The sequence below is a fragment of the Talpa europaea genome, assembly GCF_964194135.1.
Source record: "Talpa europaea genome assembly, chromosome: 7".
NCBI lineage: Eukaryota > Metazoa > Chordata > Mammalia > Eulipotyphla > Talpidae > Talpa > Talpa europaea.
The window spans coordinates 120,985,719-121,000,277 of record NC_140074.1 but is presented as its reverse complement, the minus strand read 5'-3'; the positions used below and the strand labels follow the sequence as shown (position 1 = coordinate 121,000,277).

General features: G+C 51.3%; 2 protein-coding genes across 3 annotated transcripts; both read right to left on the bottom strand.

Annotated features, from left to right (window-relative positions):
- Positions 1-689: 689 nt before the first annotated feature.
- VPS25 (vacuolar protein sorting 25 homolog) lies at positions 690-4,607 on the bottom strand (the record flags this gene model as incomplete). 2 transcript variants are annotated; one of them, XM_084239377.1, is made up of 6 exons in its annotated part: positions 690-802; positions 2,176-2,251; positions 3,009-3,097; positions 3,457-3,510; positions 4,182-4,327; positions 4,540-4,607. In XM_084239377.1, the coding sequence occupies 6 exons, from the start codon at positions 4,590-4,592 to the stop codon at positions 690-692; spliced, it is 531 nt and encodes a 176-aa protein (XP_084095503.1). The 2 variants fall into 2 exon arrangements, with proteins under 2 accessions (XP_084095503.1, XP_084095502.1); XM_084239376.1 differs by having other exon boundaries at positions 3,457-3,534; positions 4,540-4,592.
- A 4,835-nt stretch (positions 4,608-9,442) lies between these two features.
- RAMP2 (receptor activity modifying protein 2) lies at positions 9,443-11,472 on the bottom strand. Its single transcript, XM_084239375.1, has 4 exons — positions 11,191-11,472; positions 10,676-10,741; positions 9,979-10,093; positions 9,443-9,860 (listed from the first exon to the last, which is right to left on the bottom strand). The coding sequence occupies exons 1-4, from the start codon at positions 11,288-11,290 to the stop codon at positions 9,605-9,607; spliced, it is 537 nt and encodes a 178-aa protein (XP_084095501.1). The 5' UTR covers positions 11,291-11,472; the 3' UTR covers positions 9,443-9,604.
- Positions 11,473-14,559: the final 3,087 nt, after the last annotated feature.

The following is a 14,559-nucleotide window of genomic DNA, read 5'->3' as shown; positions in this document are numbered from 1 at the left end:
TCAGCACTCCCCCGCACAGCCCACCCAGCAAATGCAAAACCACAGGCTTACTGGAGCCGGCCAGGACTGGAGGACATTTTCATCGCCCCTCTCCTAGGCTGGGATTCACTTAAGGGCAGCATTTCAAGGTCCCTCCTCGGGGGCCCATTCCAGCAGTACATTCAAAGGCACGCAGTGAGGTTGAACTTTTTAATATCATAAATCAGTGTCCCACCCTGCCTTTCACTGCCAGGCCCCTACTTGGGCCTCTTATCTTCATACTGCCTGGAAGGCTGCCTGCAGCCAGGGCTTCCCTCATTCCCTGGGAAGGATCCAGCACCAGCCTGAGAGGGGAGGCAATAGCAGCTAAGGGAGTAGGAGGGGGAAGAGACAGACATTTATTTGTGCAGGTATGCGTATCCGTGTATTTACGTGTGTGAACATATGTAAAGTGTTAGGTTTACAGAGCCTGGCTCAGGGCTAACCTAGGGTGGGAGCAGAGGTGGGGCAAGGAGAAGCACATCTTTTCTCCCTGGCACCTCATCTTCACCCTATCCAGGGACTGACACATAGGGTAAGTGGGAACCCATCCCTGGACTAGAGCCCTTTTGAGTCTGGTGGAGTCACAGATCCAGCCTGTGGGGACGCTGGGTCTGTCTCCCTTTGAAAGCCCTGGAAGGGTAGGAGATAAGAAGGGCGACAGGTATCTGCTAGAAGAACTTGACGCCTCGGCCATCGCTGACGGTAATGATTTCGGCTTTGTGCTCTTGCTGCAGGGCCTGTAGAGCTCGCAGTAGGGTTGCCTCATCCAGCCCATGAAACTCTGGACAAGGAGGAACAGGCGGTGAGGAACAGTCAGCAGCTTGGAGCCCAAGATCTCTGAGGAGAGTTGTCTAGCTGGAAGCTGAGACCTCACGAGGCCAGGGTATGCACGTGCCCCCTACACTGCTGTGCCATCACCCATCCTTCCCCCTTAGGGGTAAGAGCTGGAAGACAGTCTGAGTCAACATGAAATGTGTTCATGTTTATTTCCCCCTTCCTGGTTTTTTTCAGACTCATGTGCCCTCACCCATTAGTGTCAGAGGCAGGTGAGTGACAGCATTTACTTGTGGGCCACAGAGGACCTTGACAATCAAGCCTAGGGAGGTAAAGGCATTTGTCACTGGTCACTGTGTCCAGAGTCCAGGGACCCTGGCCACACATCTGTATCCATCATAAAGTATATAAAGCACAGCCATAACTCTGGCCAGGAGACATCGTAAGGTTCAGCACAGATATCTACCCTTTCCTTGTTAAAGGGAACAAGGCTGGGGGCCAAGGGCCAGCTGAGCATCTGGAGATCTGGCAAGACACTACAGGGAGATGTGAGAGGCAGAAGGCAAGCCCTAACAGGCCTGCACACCACCTCACCCCCTGCGGGAGCCCAGCTCCAGTTCAGGAGCTTGCTTTCTAAGGAAGCCTCCAGCTCTGCTCAGTCTGAGTGGTGGGCTGGGCAAGGCTGTAGCGCTGAAGTCATGGCATGATGGTGGGAGTAGCAAGCAGAGGCCTGCAGGGTGGGGGAGGGGGGGCATAGCCAAGAACTGTAAACTCTGTTGGGGCAGCCAAGGCCTGGCAGAAAGGGGAGGCACCTATTTCACCCAGCTAAGATTGGAACTTTAGGTGATCCTGGGGATAAGAATGTAAAGTCAGAGATAAAAGAGCTAAGAGAGTAGTATTTATGCTATGTAAAAACCAAACACTATACAAATCCTTGCCTGGCCAGAAACCAAAGTATTTAAAAAGGCTGGGAGTGGGTGTGGGGATGTTGGGGCCAACATCCAGCTGCCACCCACAAGTCTTGAGCCCTCTATAAGACTAAAGGGTGAAAGAAAGCCTGAGTCAGCAAGAAGTGAGATTTCAGGATTAATCCCCTGCCCTGGTTCCTCATTCAGCATATACACCAGTAATTCTTAACTTTTCGTAAGTCACAGATACTCTCGAAAATCTTGTCATATGGACTCTGTCCCTGGAAGAATGCAGTACACCCCCACAAAATTTGGGAGGGCTTCTGCACAAGAATTTGGGTGGTTTATGAACCTTTGCACTTTGTAGTACGTGGAATTCAGGGGCAGAGAAATTCTGTGAATATCCCTGAATGGCAATTAAACAAGGATTGGAAGGGGATTCAGATGTCAAAACTGGAGGGAAAGGCATTACCCTCATCCTCTGTGTCTTCCCCATTGGTGAGTTCATATAGGGTGAACACGGAGTTATTCTGGCCACTCCTGGATACCTATGGACACAGAAAAAAGGGACTGAATAAGAACCAAGAATCTCCAGGGAGAGGATAAATTGCCAGCTCCACCTCTGAGATCCAAGAATGGCACCTATTCCCAAACCAGGGCTCAGTGGCCCTCTGAGAGGAGTGGTATAAACCACAAACCCTCTAGGCGCTATATTTATATGTGTATGCGCTCATTCAGAAGGCCTGAACTGCAGGCGTTCACGTGTCTGAGGGGTGAGCTCTCACTTTTGGTTGTTTTCCTGCTCATGAAGGGTGGTGTGTCTGTTATATTTGGGTTGTTGACTCTTCTTCCCCACCTCACTCCCTGGGGAATGTTTAGGGCTGGTGGTAGCTAGGAATTGGGGGGAAGGAGTTTGTCCCCAAACCCACAGTGGTTCAAAAAGTCTCATTCCTGTTGTGGACAGCCCCATCAGGATGTAGTGGGGGTGGGGCCAGTTCCCCCCTACCCCCCTTCCTTTCCCCATTTATCTTCTGTGGCCAGAGGTTCCAGCCAACAATAGTACTGGTGGTTCCCAGGACAGCCTTCTCCAAACATGGCCTCACCTAGCCTCTGGCCTCCTACAGGCCACAAGTTCTACTGCAGTCTAATTCAGGGACTGAGTCACTGAAAGACTTGCCTGGAGCATCTACACTTCCTCTTTCTTGCCCCCTCCCACTTTGCTCAGTCTGGATCTGGAAAGAAGGTATCTGCTGAACACAGACATAATGCTCCTTGCAATGGGTCACCGCGGCAAAACAGTCTCACCCACTGATAGATGAGTTTCCCCCATTCTTCTGGCCTCCGCCACATGATCAGGAAGCTAGACTTGTTCTTATCCAACCACTCCAGGTTCCCTGTAAAAGACACTTATGAAAGAAAGCATCATACTCTAAAATGGGACAAAGAGGCAAAAACCAAGGTGGAATAGAGTAGAAGAGACTCAGCTTTTGGAACAAGAATACAAGGTTTGCTTTACTATTATTACCTAACAAGACATCCTCTCATCTTCTACCTCTCTTCAGGTCTTAGGGCATGATGGAGAGGTTTCAGTTTTGTATACACTGGGGAGGGGTGTGAAAGGAACTGGGGAATTGTACTGTCTACTGTACAGAACACTCTGGAGAAAAAAAGTGTTGCTAAAGGGAAAAGACTTTTGTTATCTCCTCAGGAAAACCCAACTATGAAGAAAAATAAGGAATTTGGAACAACCCACCTTTCTTCCTCAATTCCTCTAATACAATCTGGATTGATTCCACAGGGAGCTTTCCTGGTTTAATGTTAAGGGAATGGCATTAATGGAATGAATTGGGTGGGATAAAAATTCTCTGCATCAGTCTCATGCTGAGAACCACCTACCCCTGTCCCCTCTCTCCCACACACATATATGTGCAATTAAATTTCTCAATGGGATATAAATTGGCATTTTCTGGATACTTGGGGGGATAGAGAGAAACTAGTTCAATTACAAGGAACAGCTTTTGAAAATGCTCATTCCCGCTCATCCTGTCCCCCCTCCTTCCTTCAGCCTTTATATCTTAAAATTCATATTTTAAGTGTGAATAAGGCAGCAAAACAAATTACCCTTACTTCCTGAGAGGAGAAGAGTAGAAAATTACTAAATGCAGTACCAACGTTTGAGCTCACACATAGAACAGGAGATTCAAACAGTCAAAAGAGTTGAGGTTGAAAAGTTTGGGACTTAGCTTCCGGGCAGAGATTCCAAGAACTGAACTTGGGTGTTCATCGCTGCCTACAAGAGGGTTTGATGCTGCATTTGATTTGGGAGTTAGGGGTAACTGCTATATATTCTTGCTCTTTCCCAGTTTCCGTGTGAGTGCGAAGCTGCCTACTGTGGGCGAAAAGGGTGTCTGAAACCCGGTATGTGGGGCAGTGTGGAAGAGCACTGTGTGGGCTGTGGAAGAGCCTGAGAGAGGATACGCTGTAGCTTCACATTGTTGAAGAGCGGGCTCTCCTGAGCTTCCATCACCGTCATGCTGGACTGTTTATGCAGGCGGCAGAAGGACAAGACCAGCGAGCACCAGGCGGCCAGCTGCTTCTGCCGAGTGTCCACGTTCGGCTGTAACCTGCCGGGTGAAGGAGGTGGGGCGCAGAATTAGAGGGCGTGAGGGGCGAGGTAGCACCAGCCGGGAAGCGCGTAAGGGGAAGAAAGTGAGGGACTGCGGGCGGTGGCGACCGGGTACTTTCTCCCCCTCCCCGCGTGAAGCATCAGGGCAGAGCCCAGGGTCCGAGGGAGGGAAGGGAGCTACAGCGGGGCTTTGCGGGGTCCGAGCCTCACGTAAAGAAGGGCGGAAAGCGATACTGCCACGGCCACTCGAAACTCATCGCCATCGTAGTAGCCCAGGAAACCCGGAACCTCCGGGCAGTGGACTTCCGGTCTCCGCTTCTGCACGTCCGCGCAGAAAGCACAGCAGAAAGGTTCCGGGGTGTCCGCTTCCTCGTTTACCGCTCCCTGGCCTTTATCCTAAACATCTTACCGTTTAGAGCAGGAAGAGTCCTGAGAAGTTTCCGATTCAGCCCTCCTTAGAAGGGCAGTGCCACAGACTCCCCAAAAGCGGCACTGTTTGTTAGTAGAGATGCTAGTAGAACCCAAGACGCCAGAGCCCAGCCTAGGCTTGCTTCCACTATGTTGAGCTTCTTTTAATCATACCGTTCTTGCCAGTTGCCATTTTACTTAAATGCTTCCCAATTCCCCAGTCTCCTCAGTTCCTATATCCTTCGATCCCAGCATTTCTCAGTCTCCTGCAAGACCGGGAGGGAGTACATTTGTAGCTTTCATCCCTTGTTTGAGCAGAGTAATTCTCATTTGTAACTGAAGATAATACCTCTTGCTGACTAGATAGATGGTTTAGCATCTGATTTTCAGAGGTCGTGGTCTGAGAGGACCCAGAAAAAGTCAATGTTTTGTATAAGAATGGCCATTTTAAATTTTCCTGTACCTATAAACCTGTGAACACAGTATGTGGCTGAACTTAACCATAATTCTGAGACTGACTAACGGATAAAAGGCTTAGTAGCTGTTGTTTTCTTAGCTGACTAGCCGTTGTTCAGAAAAAAAAAAAAAAAAAAATGGGGGAATGTGGAACCAAGCTTAGCCGAGGTTTCGCCATTTTGTATATCCTCCACCTTGATATGTTAGTCCTTGTCCAGCCACATTCCGGAGATAGTTTCAGCAGTCACAACCCTCACTCCACTTGGTGATGAAAAAGCAGACCACCCCAGCCGCCAATGAGGGCAGTCCTATCCATAAATGGGACAGCATCTTTAACCGTCCAATCAGTTTGAAACTGTAACCGCGCGCCAAAATGCCTTTGTAGTAGCCAGTGAGTAATTGCCAGCTTCTTTCAAAATTCGCGCCACTTGTGACCCTATAAGATACCCCTGCTTCCTCTGTTCGGGGCTCTCGACCTCTGCCGTTGCATCGGTGCGTGTCGAGGGCCTGGACTCGAGCCCGTAATAAACTCCCTTTTGCATTTACATCAGCTGTCTTTGGATTCTTGGAGGCTATGCTCGCCGAGTCTGCTGATCTTGGGCACAACAGAGACATCTCTACGTCCATGATTTAGAGCTGCGGTCTTTAACCACAACCATTTAACTATTATCTCTCACGTCCTCACCTTTCTAGTCTCAAGTCCCAGAAACCATTTTGGTTTTACCTTAACCAGTCTAGACTATTCAGGTCTGTCCCCTTGCCTGTTTATTTACCTGCTGGTCAATACCCAAATCACAATTGTTGCTCCCTGCCCCCCTCCCCACCTCACTCGGGGACCGGTGAGTATTGCTGGGGGAAAAATAACCCGAACGTGCTGATTGAGCCCCAGATTCTCTTACTAACTTCACTGTCTGGCTCTCAGTGCAGTCCAGTGATACTTTTTCTTTTGCTGGCTACATGTCACATCCCTCAAGGTAGCTCTTCAAACCTTCCCACACATCAAACTATTCCACCTGCCGAATTGCCGACCCTCCCCCCATACCTTTCCCTTCTATTTTATGAGACTGAGGCCATGCATGTGAACCTCCTAATCGTCCCCTGTCACCACTCTTGATTCATCCTTCAAAAATTTCTCTTCACTTTTGTGTCTTCCTTTTGAACTAAAAGGAAGAAGTGTCTCTCTTCCCATACAGGGCTAACCCTTTGGCATATCTTCTTGCTGCTCCTTTCCAACATCCTCCAGGACTTCTTTGTGTATCATTTTCCCTCTTTCTCTTTTCCCTGTCTCCTCCCCAAGACTACAAACATGTTCAAATCATACTTGAAAATATGTACAATTTCCTTAATTCTGCCACCCTATTTCCTGTTTGATCTCTAACTTCCCCCCATCCAAGTCCATCATTCATTGTGCAGAATTCCTTGTTCATGCAAGTGCACAACAAACATTTGTTGAATGAGTGAATGAACAATTCACTCAATAATGTTCTAAAGGCATCATCTCCTTTGCCTCTGTGGCACTGCTTTATCCTCATTCAGCTGCTGTCTCCTGACCTTTCCCTTTGTCACCTTTCTCCCATGTTCCTTATTTCATTTTTTAAAAAGATTTATTTACACATGCACTGGGTACAGTCAGAAGCGTGGGAGAGTGAGAGAATTCACCAGAGTCAGAGCAGGGAGCAGAGCAGGCAGACTGATGAAGCACACTGCTGAGGGGAGCAGTGGGCGGTAGGAGAGGTCTGTGTCATGTGGGACCCTCACCTGGCAGGGAAGGGGGGGGGGCGCTGCAGAGGCTGCTGGCAGCTTGGCAACCCAGCACTCAACTGCTGTGCTACCGGGGAGGCCCCTTTCCCATGTTCTTTAAATGTGGATATTTCCTGAGAACCTCACCTCAGCCTTCTCCTTTTCAGTACCCCTTTTCTTAGAATTCTCATGTCTCGTGACTTCATATACCATTTCCATGCAGAACACTTCTAATTCTAGACTTCCACCTCCAACCTTTTTCTACCACCATCACCACTCCAATTTCCAACTCTCTGTGAGGCATAACATTTGTTCCATTGTTATCTCCTCTTCTACATCCTTTTCTTTATGCCAGTTCCTCCTCCTAATGGCCCTTTTTTATTATTACTTCCATTGTTGTCCTAGTAACTCAGGTTCAAAGCCTGAGTCAGCTCTAGCCTCTCCTCTCCTTCATGTCCTCTGATCCAACTCCCTTCCCTATTTCTAATCATCTCTGCTACTTTTTTCAAAAATTTATTTTATTTATTTATGCATATAAGAGCTGGGGTGTAGGCCAGAGGTGCAGGGTGTGAGAAGATTCACGAGAGACAGAGTGGGGAGCAGAACAGACAGATCTACTGAAATATACTGCTGACGGGAGCTTTGGGCAAGACAGGAGAGGTCTGCTGCGCCATGAGGGTCAGCTCCCTGGTGAGAGATAGAACTCGTGCTGCAGTGGCTGCCAATAGCTTCATAGTGCTGAGACCCAACCCCTCACACCACCAGGGAGGCCACATCTCTGCTTTTACATTATTTTTTCACTTCTTCATTTGCCACTCCTTTAGTTATTTCCTCAAACCTGGGATACTGCAATAATTTCCTGAGGTAAATTCCCGATTTACCTCTTTTTGTTTTCTCTCCCTTAGGAGAACAATCTCCATCTAAGGCCTAGTCATGTACCAATTCCACGGTCACCCTCCCGATCACACCTCTGCTAGACGTGACTTTCCCATCTGTGTACTCAGATACTGTTTGGCTTATACTTCCTGCCTGACTCTCATCACACACCCTGTTTTTCTTTGTATATGTGTTAGCTCCCCTACAAGATGAAAACCACTGAGAGCAGAAACCAGGCCCTAGCTAACATGTATTTCCAATACAATATACCGCACACAGGGTCTTATCCTGATAGGAAAAATGTATCTTAGAGAATCAATGAATATATCCAGGAAGCATGCAGGCCTCTATCCATGGAATAGACATGCTGTCCAGGAAATGAATATGCATGTACTCAGAGAGGTAGACATTTCAACAAGGGGGGGAAATCTCTAAAAAGGCTCCAGGGACCACAAAGAACAAACAAGCGTCTTTATGGAGATGTTTCTCATGACCTGGCAGGGGGGACATGAACAGCCGCACTTCCCAGGGACATATAGGAGCATCAGTCCACAGAAAAGGTGACTCTCAGGGAGCCTAGGTATGTCGCCCAAAAGTGGGAAGGTGTCTTTTTTTTTTTTTAATTTATTTATGCATACAAGAACTGGGGTACAGGCCAGAGGTGTGGGGTTAGAGGATCCACCAGAGACAGAGTGGGTAACAGTACAGACAGATTGACTGAAATACACTGTTGAGGGGAGCAACAGGGGAGTCAGGAGAGGTCTGCACCATGTGGGTTGCTCCCTGGCCTGCCGGGGATCAAACTCGTGCTGCAGAGGCTGTGGATAGCTTCACAGTGCTGTGCTTAACCCCTTGTGCCACCAGGGAGGCGGGGAAGTTGTCTTAAAAAAAATATCAGTATGGTTCCAGAAGCTGATAGCATCCACTAACTAAAAACTAGTGGTTGTTATGGAGATGACAGGTGTCTGACCCCAGGATCCAATCCTTTCTTGCTTTTGAGCTTCTTCCAGGTCACATCCATCTTCTGGTTGTTGACTTTAGTGGCCACCAGGGGGCAGTGTTCCACAAGGCTGTACTCACCCCTCCCCCATCCTCCTCCCACCCCAGGACAAGGTAGAATGAGGGACAAGAGACCTGGAGGAAGAGTCCTGTGGTGAATATTGTAGTGGACGCCCCCACTCCATAATTCCTGAATCTTGAGGTCCATAAGGACGAGCACATGTCGGTCAGATAAAGGTTCCTATCCCCAGGTTCTGGGAGTAAACTGAGGCATGCAGAGGAAAACTCAGGGCTCCCAGATGGCCCCGCCCCTTCCTTCTTGCAGTTTTCACAGCAGCGATTCCTCCCTACCGCTTCCCCCACACCTCTCCAGCAGCTGTCCAGACCGGAAGGGAGTCTCTTCCTGCTTTTTTCCTGGAGCTGGGTTTGGATTGGGCAGGAAAGGCACCGGCCAGGGAAGGAAGTGGTGTAGGGGTGTGGCCTTCAGGTGGGGGGAGGGGAATGGGGGGGGCAGGTAAACCAACAAAACAGTGGGATCACGGAGATTCTTGAGCTCTGCTGCCCAGAGCTGAGCACCTGTGAGTAAGGTAGAGACTCGGGGGAAGGACACAGGCCCCCACTGTCGGGGGGAGGCCAGTATACAAAAAAGTTTTATTTTGAAGATTAGAGAACTTGCACGACCACCCCATCCAGTTTTCATTTCCAATGACTCATGGATCTTCGGTGAGGGTGGGAGTGAGAGGAGTTAGGAAGGGAGGGGAGCAGACCAGGGTGGCTGCTGAGAAGCTCCTGCCACCTACCCTTGGGCCTCACTGTCTTTACTCCTCCACACCACAAGGGTCACAAGGAAAGGGATGAGGCAGATGGGGGCTATGATCATGGCCAGGAGCACATTTTCGGGGGGATCTGAGAAGGTAGGCTGCACCAGAGAGCAGTTGGCAAAGTGTATCTGGTGAGTTTCAAAGATGATCTGTTCAGCCCAAGGATTGGGGAAACCCAGCATGTATTCCTCTGCCCAGTGCTCCAAGCAAGATCTCAGGTCACTGTAAGGCCTGGGGGAGAGGAAGAGAGTGTGAGGGGGGGGGGCTGAGCCCATAGAGAGGAGTGCCCCACACTCACTCAAGGCCCACCCACAAGGAGCAGGGCCCCCAACCTCAGCATTGTTCCTACCTGCTAATCACAGCCCAGTCGCACCAGTCTTTTTCCACAGAGTCCAATTCATTCTTATAAATTTGCCAGCAAAGCCGGGTAATGACTGTCTCATAGCTCTCTGCCACCGTTTTCCCTGGGGGCACAGATGCTGCACATGGACCACACCCTGCCCCCCTTCCAAGCCCTCTGGTACTCCCATCCCCGGGCAAACACTGTCCCTGGGACTGGGACATGAGGACCATGTCCTTCAAACATGGGAATCACCAGGACAATCTCAGAAAGCAAGACTTTTCTGGTTAAAGTGAGTCCCAGCCAGGAAATTTTTAATGCCTTCTATGTGAGCAACACTTCCCAGCCTGACAAGTCTCCACATAACCTTTTTCATTCTAACCCACTTGTGAGGTGAGCCAGTGTACAGTGGGCATAGAGGGGTGAGAGGGTGGAGACCACAAGGATCCCCAAGAGGGAACAGAGAGAGTTTAGTGGGGGCACCACTGAAGGTTGGGACCTGCCTGTGGTAAAGGGACCCTCCCAGTAGACCACCCTCCCAAGGCGCTGGCACCTACTTAAGTACCTTTAAACTCCAAGTTGCCTGGGGTGGGATGAAGCTGAGTCAGAGACTCCTGGGGCTTCAGGGCAGCTGTAAGCAGAAAAGGGAGAGGGAAGTGGGGCGACGGGCTTGCAGGCAATGGAGCCTGGAAGAGGGGGTGCATACCTTTAGACTCCAGGTTGCCTGGGGTGGGATGAAGCTGAGCCAGGGATTCCTGGGGCTTCAGGACAGCTGTAAGCAGAAAAGGGAGAGGGAGGTGGGGTGCCGGCGTTGCAGGCAGTGGAGCCTGGAAGGGGGTGGGGGTGGGAGTCGCGAACTGAGACCCTTGGAAGTTCCGGTTACCCTCAAAACAGAAAAAGAATGATCCTGGGCCGGAGGGGCGGGGGGGGGGTGGCCTCGGCGCCGGGGAGGGAAGGGCCGGCACCAGCTCCTTTCCCTTCACGTCCTGGCCCAAGCCCCCTCGCTCCTCGCCCGCCCCAGACCGCCGGGGATTTCTCCGCGAGGCCCCGGCACCCCAGCTTTCCCCAAGCGAGCGGCTGCTCGCCGCCGGCGGGCCAGGCACGGTCCAAAGGACCGCGCTGTCCGCACCCTCCCTCCGGAGCCCGCCCGGGCCTCGGCCGTCCACCTTCCCCTCCAGGGCCTCCCGCGCCTCCCGCCCGGGCCCGGGGCGCAGCGCTCACCGCCCAGCAGGAGGAGGAGGCGGAGCGCGGCCGGGCGCCCAGCGTGGGTCTCGGGGAGCCGCGGGCCGCCGGCGGCGCACCCCGCCCGGAGCGAGGCCATCGCGCGGCTGGCTGGCGAGGAGGGGCGGCGGGCTGCGCCGGACCCGGGCGGGGGCGCCTATATCCCCGGCCCCGGCCGCAGGAAACCGCGCCGCTTCCTCGCAGGGGCTGGGACGGCCGCGGCCACGTGGGGGGCGGGGGCGACGCCCCGGGCCGGCGGGCTGGACGGGGAGTCGCTGCCCCACCCGCCCCTGGCGCCCGCCGCTCCCTCCGCCGTTGGCCCATCCCGAGTTCCAGCGCACCCTGCGGGGCTGGACAGCTCCCCGCGCCACCCCGCAGCGGGATCCATTTCCTGGGCTCGGCCGCGTGGCGCCCGGGACTCGCCCGGGTCTCCGAGCATCCGCTCCCGGGGCACCCGCCGCCCCTTCTCTCCGCCGGCGAGGTGGGGGTGGGGGCGAGCTGCTCTCCGAGACCTAGGAAGGGCGAGGGGTGGGGGCTCCTCGGGCTTCTCCGCGCCAGCGTTTCCGAAGCGGGGGGTTGGGGCTGTCCTGGGCCGCAGGGGAAGGAGCGCCTGGAGCTGGGCTCAGAGTTCCCTTTCCCTGGGAACACCCACTGATGTCAGGCCGCCTGCCAAAACCCGGGAGACAAAGAGGGAGCTGGCCCTCCGGAGCGCGGAGAAGGCCAGAAGGTAGAGAGGAAACCAAATTCCCAATGCCTTCCCTTCCAGGCACCTCCGGGGTCACCAACCTGATTAGGGGGGCAAAATAAGATGAGTGCATGCCCGGGAAGTCAGGATCAACTCGTCAGGACCAGCTGGTGAGAGGGGGAGGTGTAGGAGCTCTAGGATGAGGCTTCACTCATAGGTTGGGTGCGTTGTTATGCTCCTTTTACAGAGAAGCTAAAGCTCAGGGGAAGGGCCAGAAGTGAAGTTCAGAAGCCCTTAGTCCTCATTCTACCTCCCACTGCCCAACTGTGGAACCTGGAAAGACTTAAGTTACCTTCCCAGAATCTCAATTCCCCCCTGTGAAATGGGGATGTACCCTTCTCAGGGACCATAGTGAGGACAGCTGAGGAGCAAAGTCATTGCAGTCAGCACATGCCAGCTTCCCTGACTCATTTTTCGAAGGACTTGCCTAAGGTCACACTGCTGGGGGGCAGCAAGGCTGAGCCTGGGGCCCCAGACGCCTGATGTCTGCCACACCACAGCTGTGGTCCTAGGCCAGAGCTTCGTTAGCCTGAAGCAGTCAAGGAGCCCAGGAGCTAGTTTGGCTATGACATTGGACTCCAGACACAGCTGTCAGCAGCACCAAACTTTCCTAAATTACTCCCAGACACTGACCCTTGGATTCAGCTGCTGCTGTTGTCCCAGTTTACTGATTCCTGACCACCACAAATTATCTTTTGTGGTCTCTCTTCAAATCTTCATCTCAGTGTCTCAGGCTTTTGAATCCTGCCCACTGATAACCTGTTGTCTTCCTTCACAGTTAGAGTCAAGAGGTTGCTTTACTATTCACTGCCTCTGCAGCACGAGTTCAATCCCCGGCCAGGGAGCTAACCCACATGGCACAGCAGACCTCTCCTGTCTCGCCTGCTGCTCCCCTCAGCAGTGTTTTTGGCCCATCTGCCTGTTCTGCTCCCCACTCTGTCTCTGGTGAATCCTCTCACTCCCCACCCCCACACCTCTGGCCTGTACCCCAGTTCTTGTATGCATGAATAAATAAATCTTAAAAAAAAAATAAGAGGTTGCTTTAGCAAGACATCCAGCGGGAGAAGGGAGGTGGCTCAATTGGCATGAACTCAAAGCCCTCCTGGGGAGAGCCATCTGCAGTGTGCAGGGAAAGAGCCAGGCAGCCTGGGAGCCACTTCAAGCCAGGGACCAGATCCTTCCCTCCCGCCCCCTACTGCCCTTTCCGAGAAGGAAACATGGTCAAAGGGAGATTTCTGGGTAATCAAATGGGAGGAGGAAGCAAGGAGCAGCAAGTAAGCAAAACCAACTGTGTCCCCTGGATTGGGGCCAGAACCACCTGAGCCCACTGTAGCCTAAGCCTGGGATTGAGTTCAAGATTAAGGTTGACAAAAGCAGATGTTGGCTTTAAATAGGGCAATAATGGATGAAAACCACATGAGCATTCGAGCATTCGTTAGGATTCTGAAGGCCATTCATGTCTTTGGATCAATGTTTTCCTACATAAAATGACCTTAGCGTCAAAAGGGAAAATAGAGGTGACTTGGTAGAAAGTGTTATTTGAGCCTAGAGCCAGGGTTAAATTTGCATCCTCGTGTGGAGATGTCTAATAGAGAACTGATTCTAGTCGTTCTTGAAGTTCGGGGTCCAAACCCTCCCATTGGAGACCCTGGGAATTTTTTCTCCTCCTGATCTTCCTCTTCCCATTTTTCCTACCTTTTGGATGCTTGCGTTGAACCCTGGGACATCCTAGTAACTGGGGCTCTTCCATGGGGGTCCTTCGGGGCAGAACTGGACTGGAAATCTCACCTTTCTCCTCTAAGTTGTCAGAGAAGATAATTCTCTGTTCTGCAGCAGTGGGACAGAGAAGGGCTGCACTCCAGACAGAGGCTGACTCTCAGGGGACATTCTGTTTTCCATCCCTGGAGGCCTTTCCCTTGCCTTTCTAACCCCACTCTTCCTTATAATAGATCCTTTTTGCTATAAGAATATGCTTTTTGTGTGTTCTTTGGCCCTTTCTCCGTCGCCCCAACTTCACTGCATTGATTAATGTCAGCTAGTTTTTATAAATATTGTGTTTTGTCAAATTGTCTATTATGTAAATGTCCAAATTTGTCTTTGTCATTTTGACTTGCTGTATTACACATAATTCCCTTGAACTCCTTCTATTTTGCTGTAAATGGCAGTATTTCATCTTTTAAGAACATACTTTTAATCATGCACCACATATTTTGGACTTAAAAAAAGCAGAAATAAGGTTTAATACCCCATTGTTCAGTGACTTCTCTTTTTACTTAACATGTCCTGGGTGTCTTTCCATGATGCCATATATAGATGTGCCTCTTTCCTTTTAACCACAGTGTAGTCTTCTGTTCAGTGGAATGGAGTCTTTTTTTCTTCTATCCAGTAGGTTCTAGTCTTTAAGTTCCCTATTCCTCTGTCCCCACTCTCATTTAGTGCTTGGGAAGGGAGGGTTCTGATTCTGGTCCTGCTGGACATTGACCTGAGATTTCTGACCCCAACCTAGATTGACTTCTAGACAGGGATGCTACTACCGCATAAATTTCTCATCTTATTATAACCAAAGGCCATTCCACACGGAGCAGGGAGAGAGATGACTCCATCATTACGAGAGATACCATTGC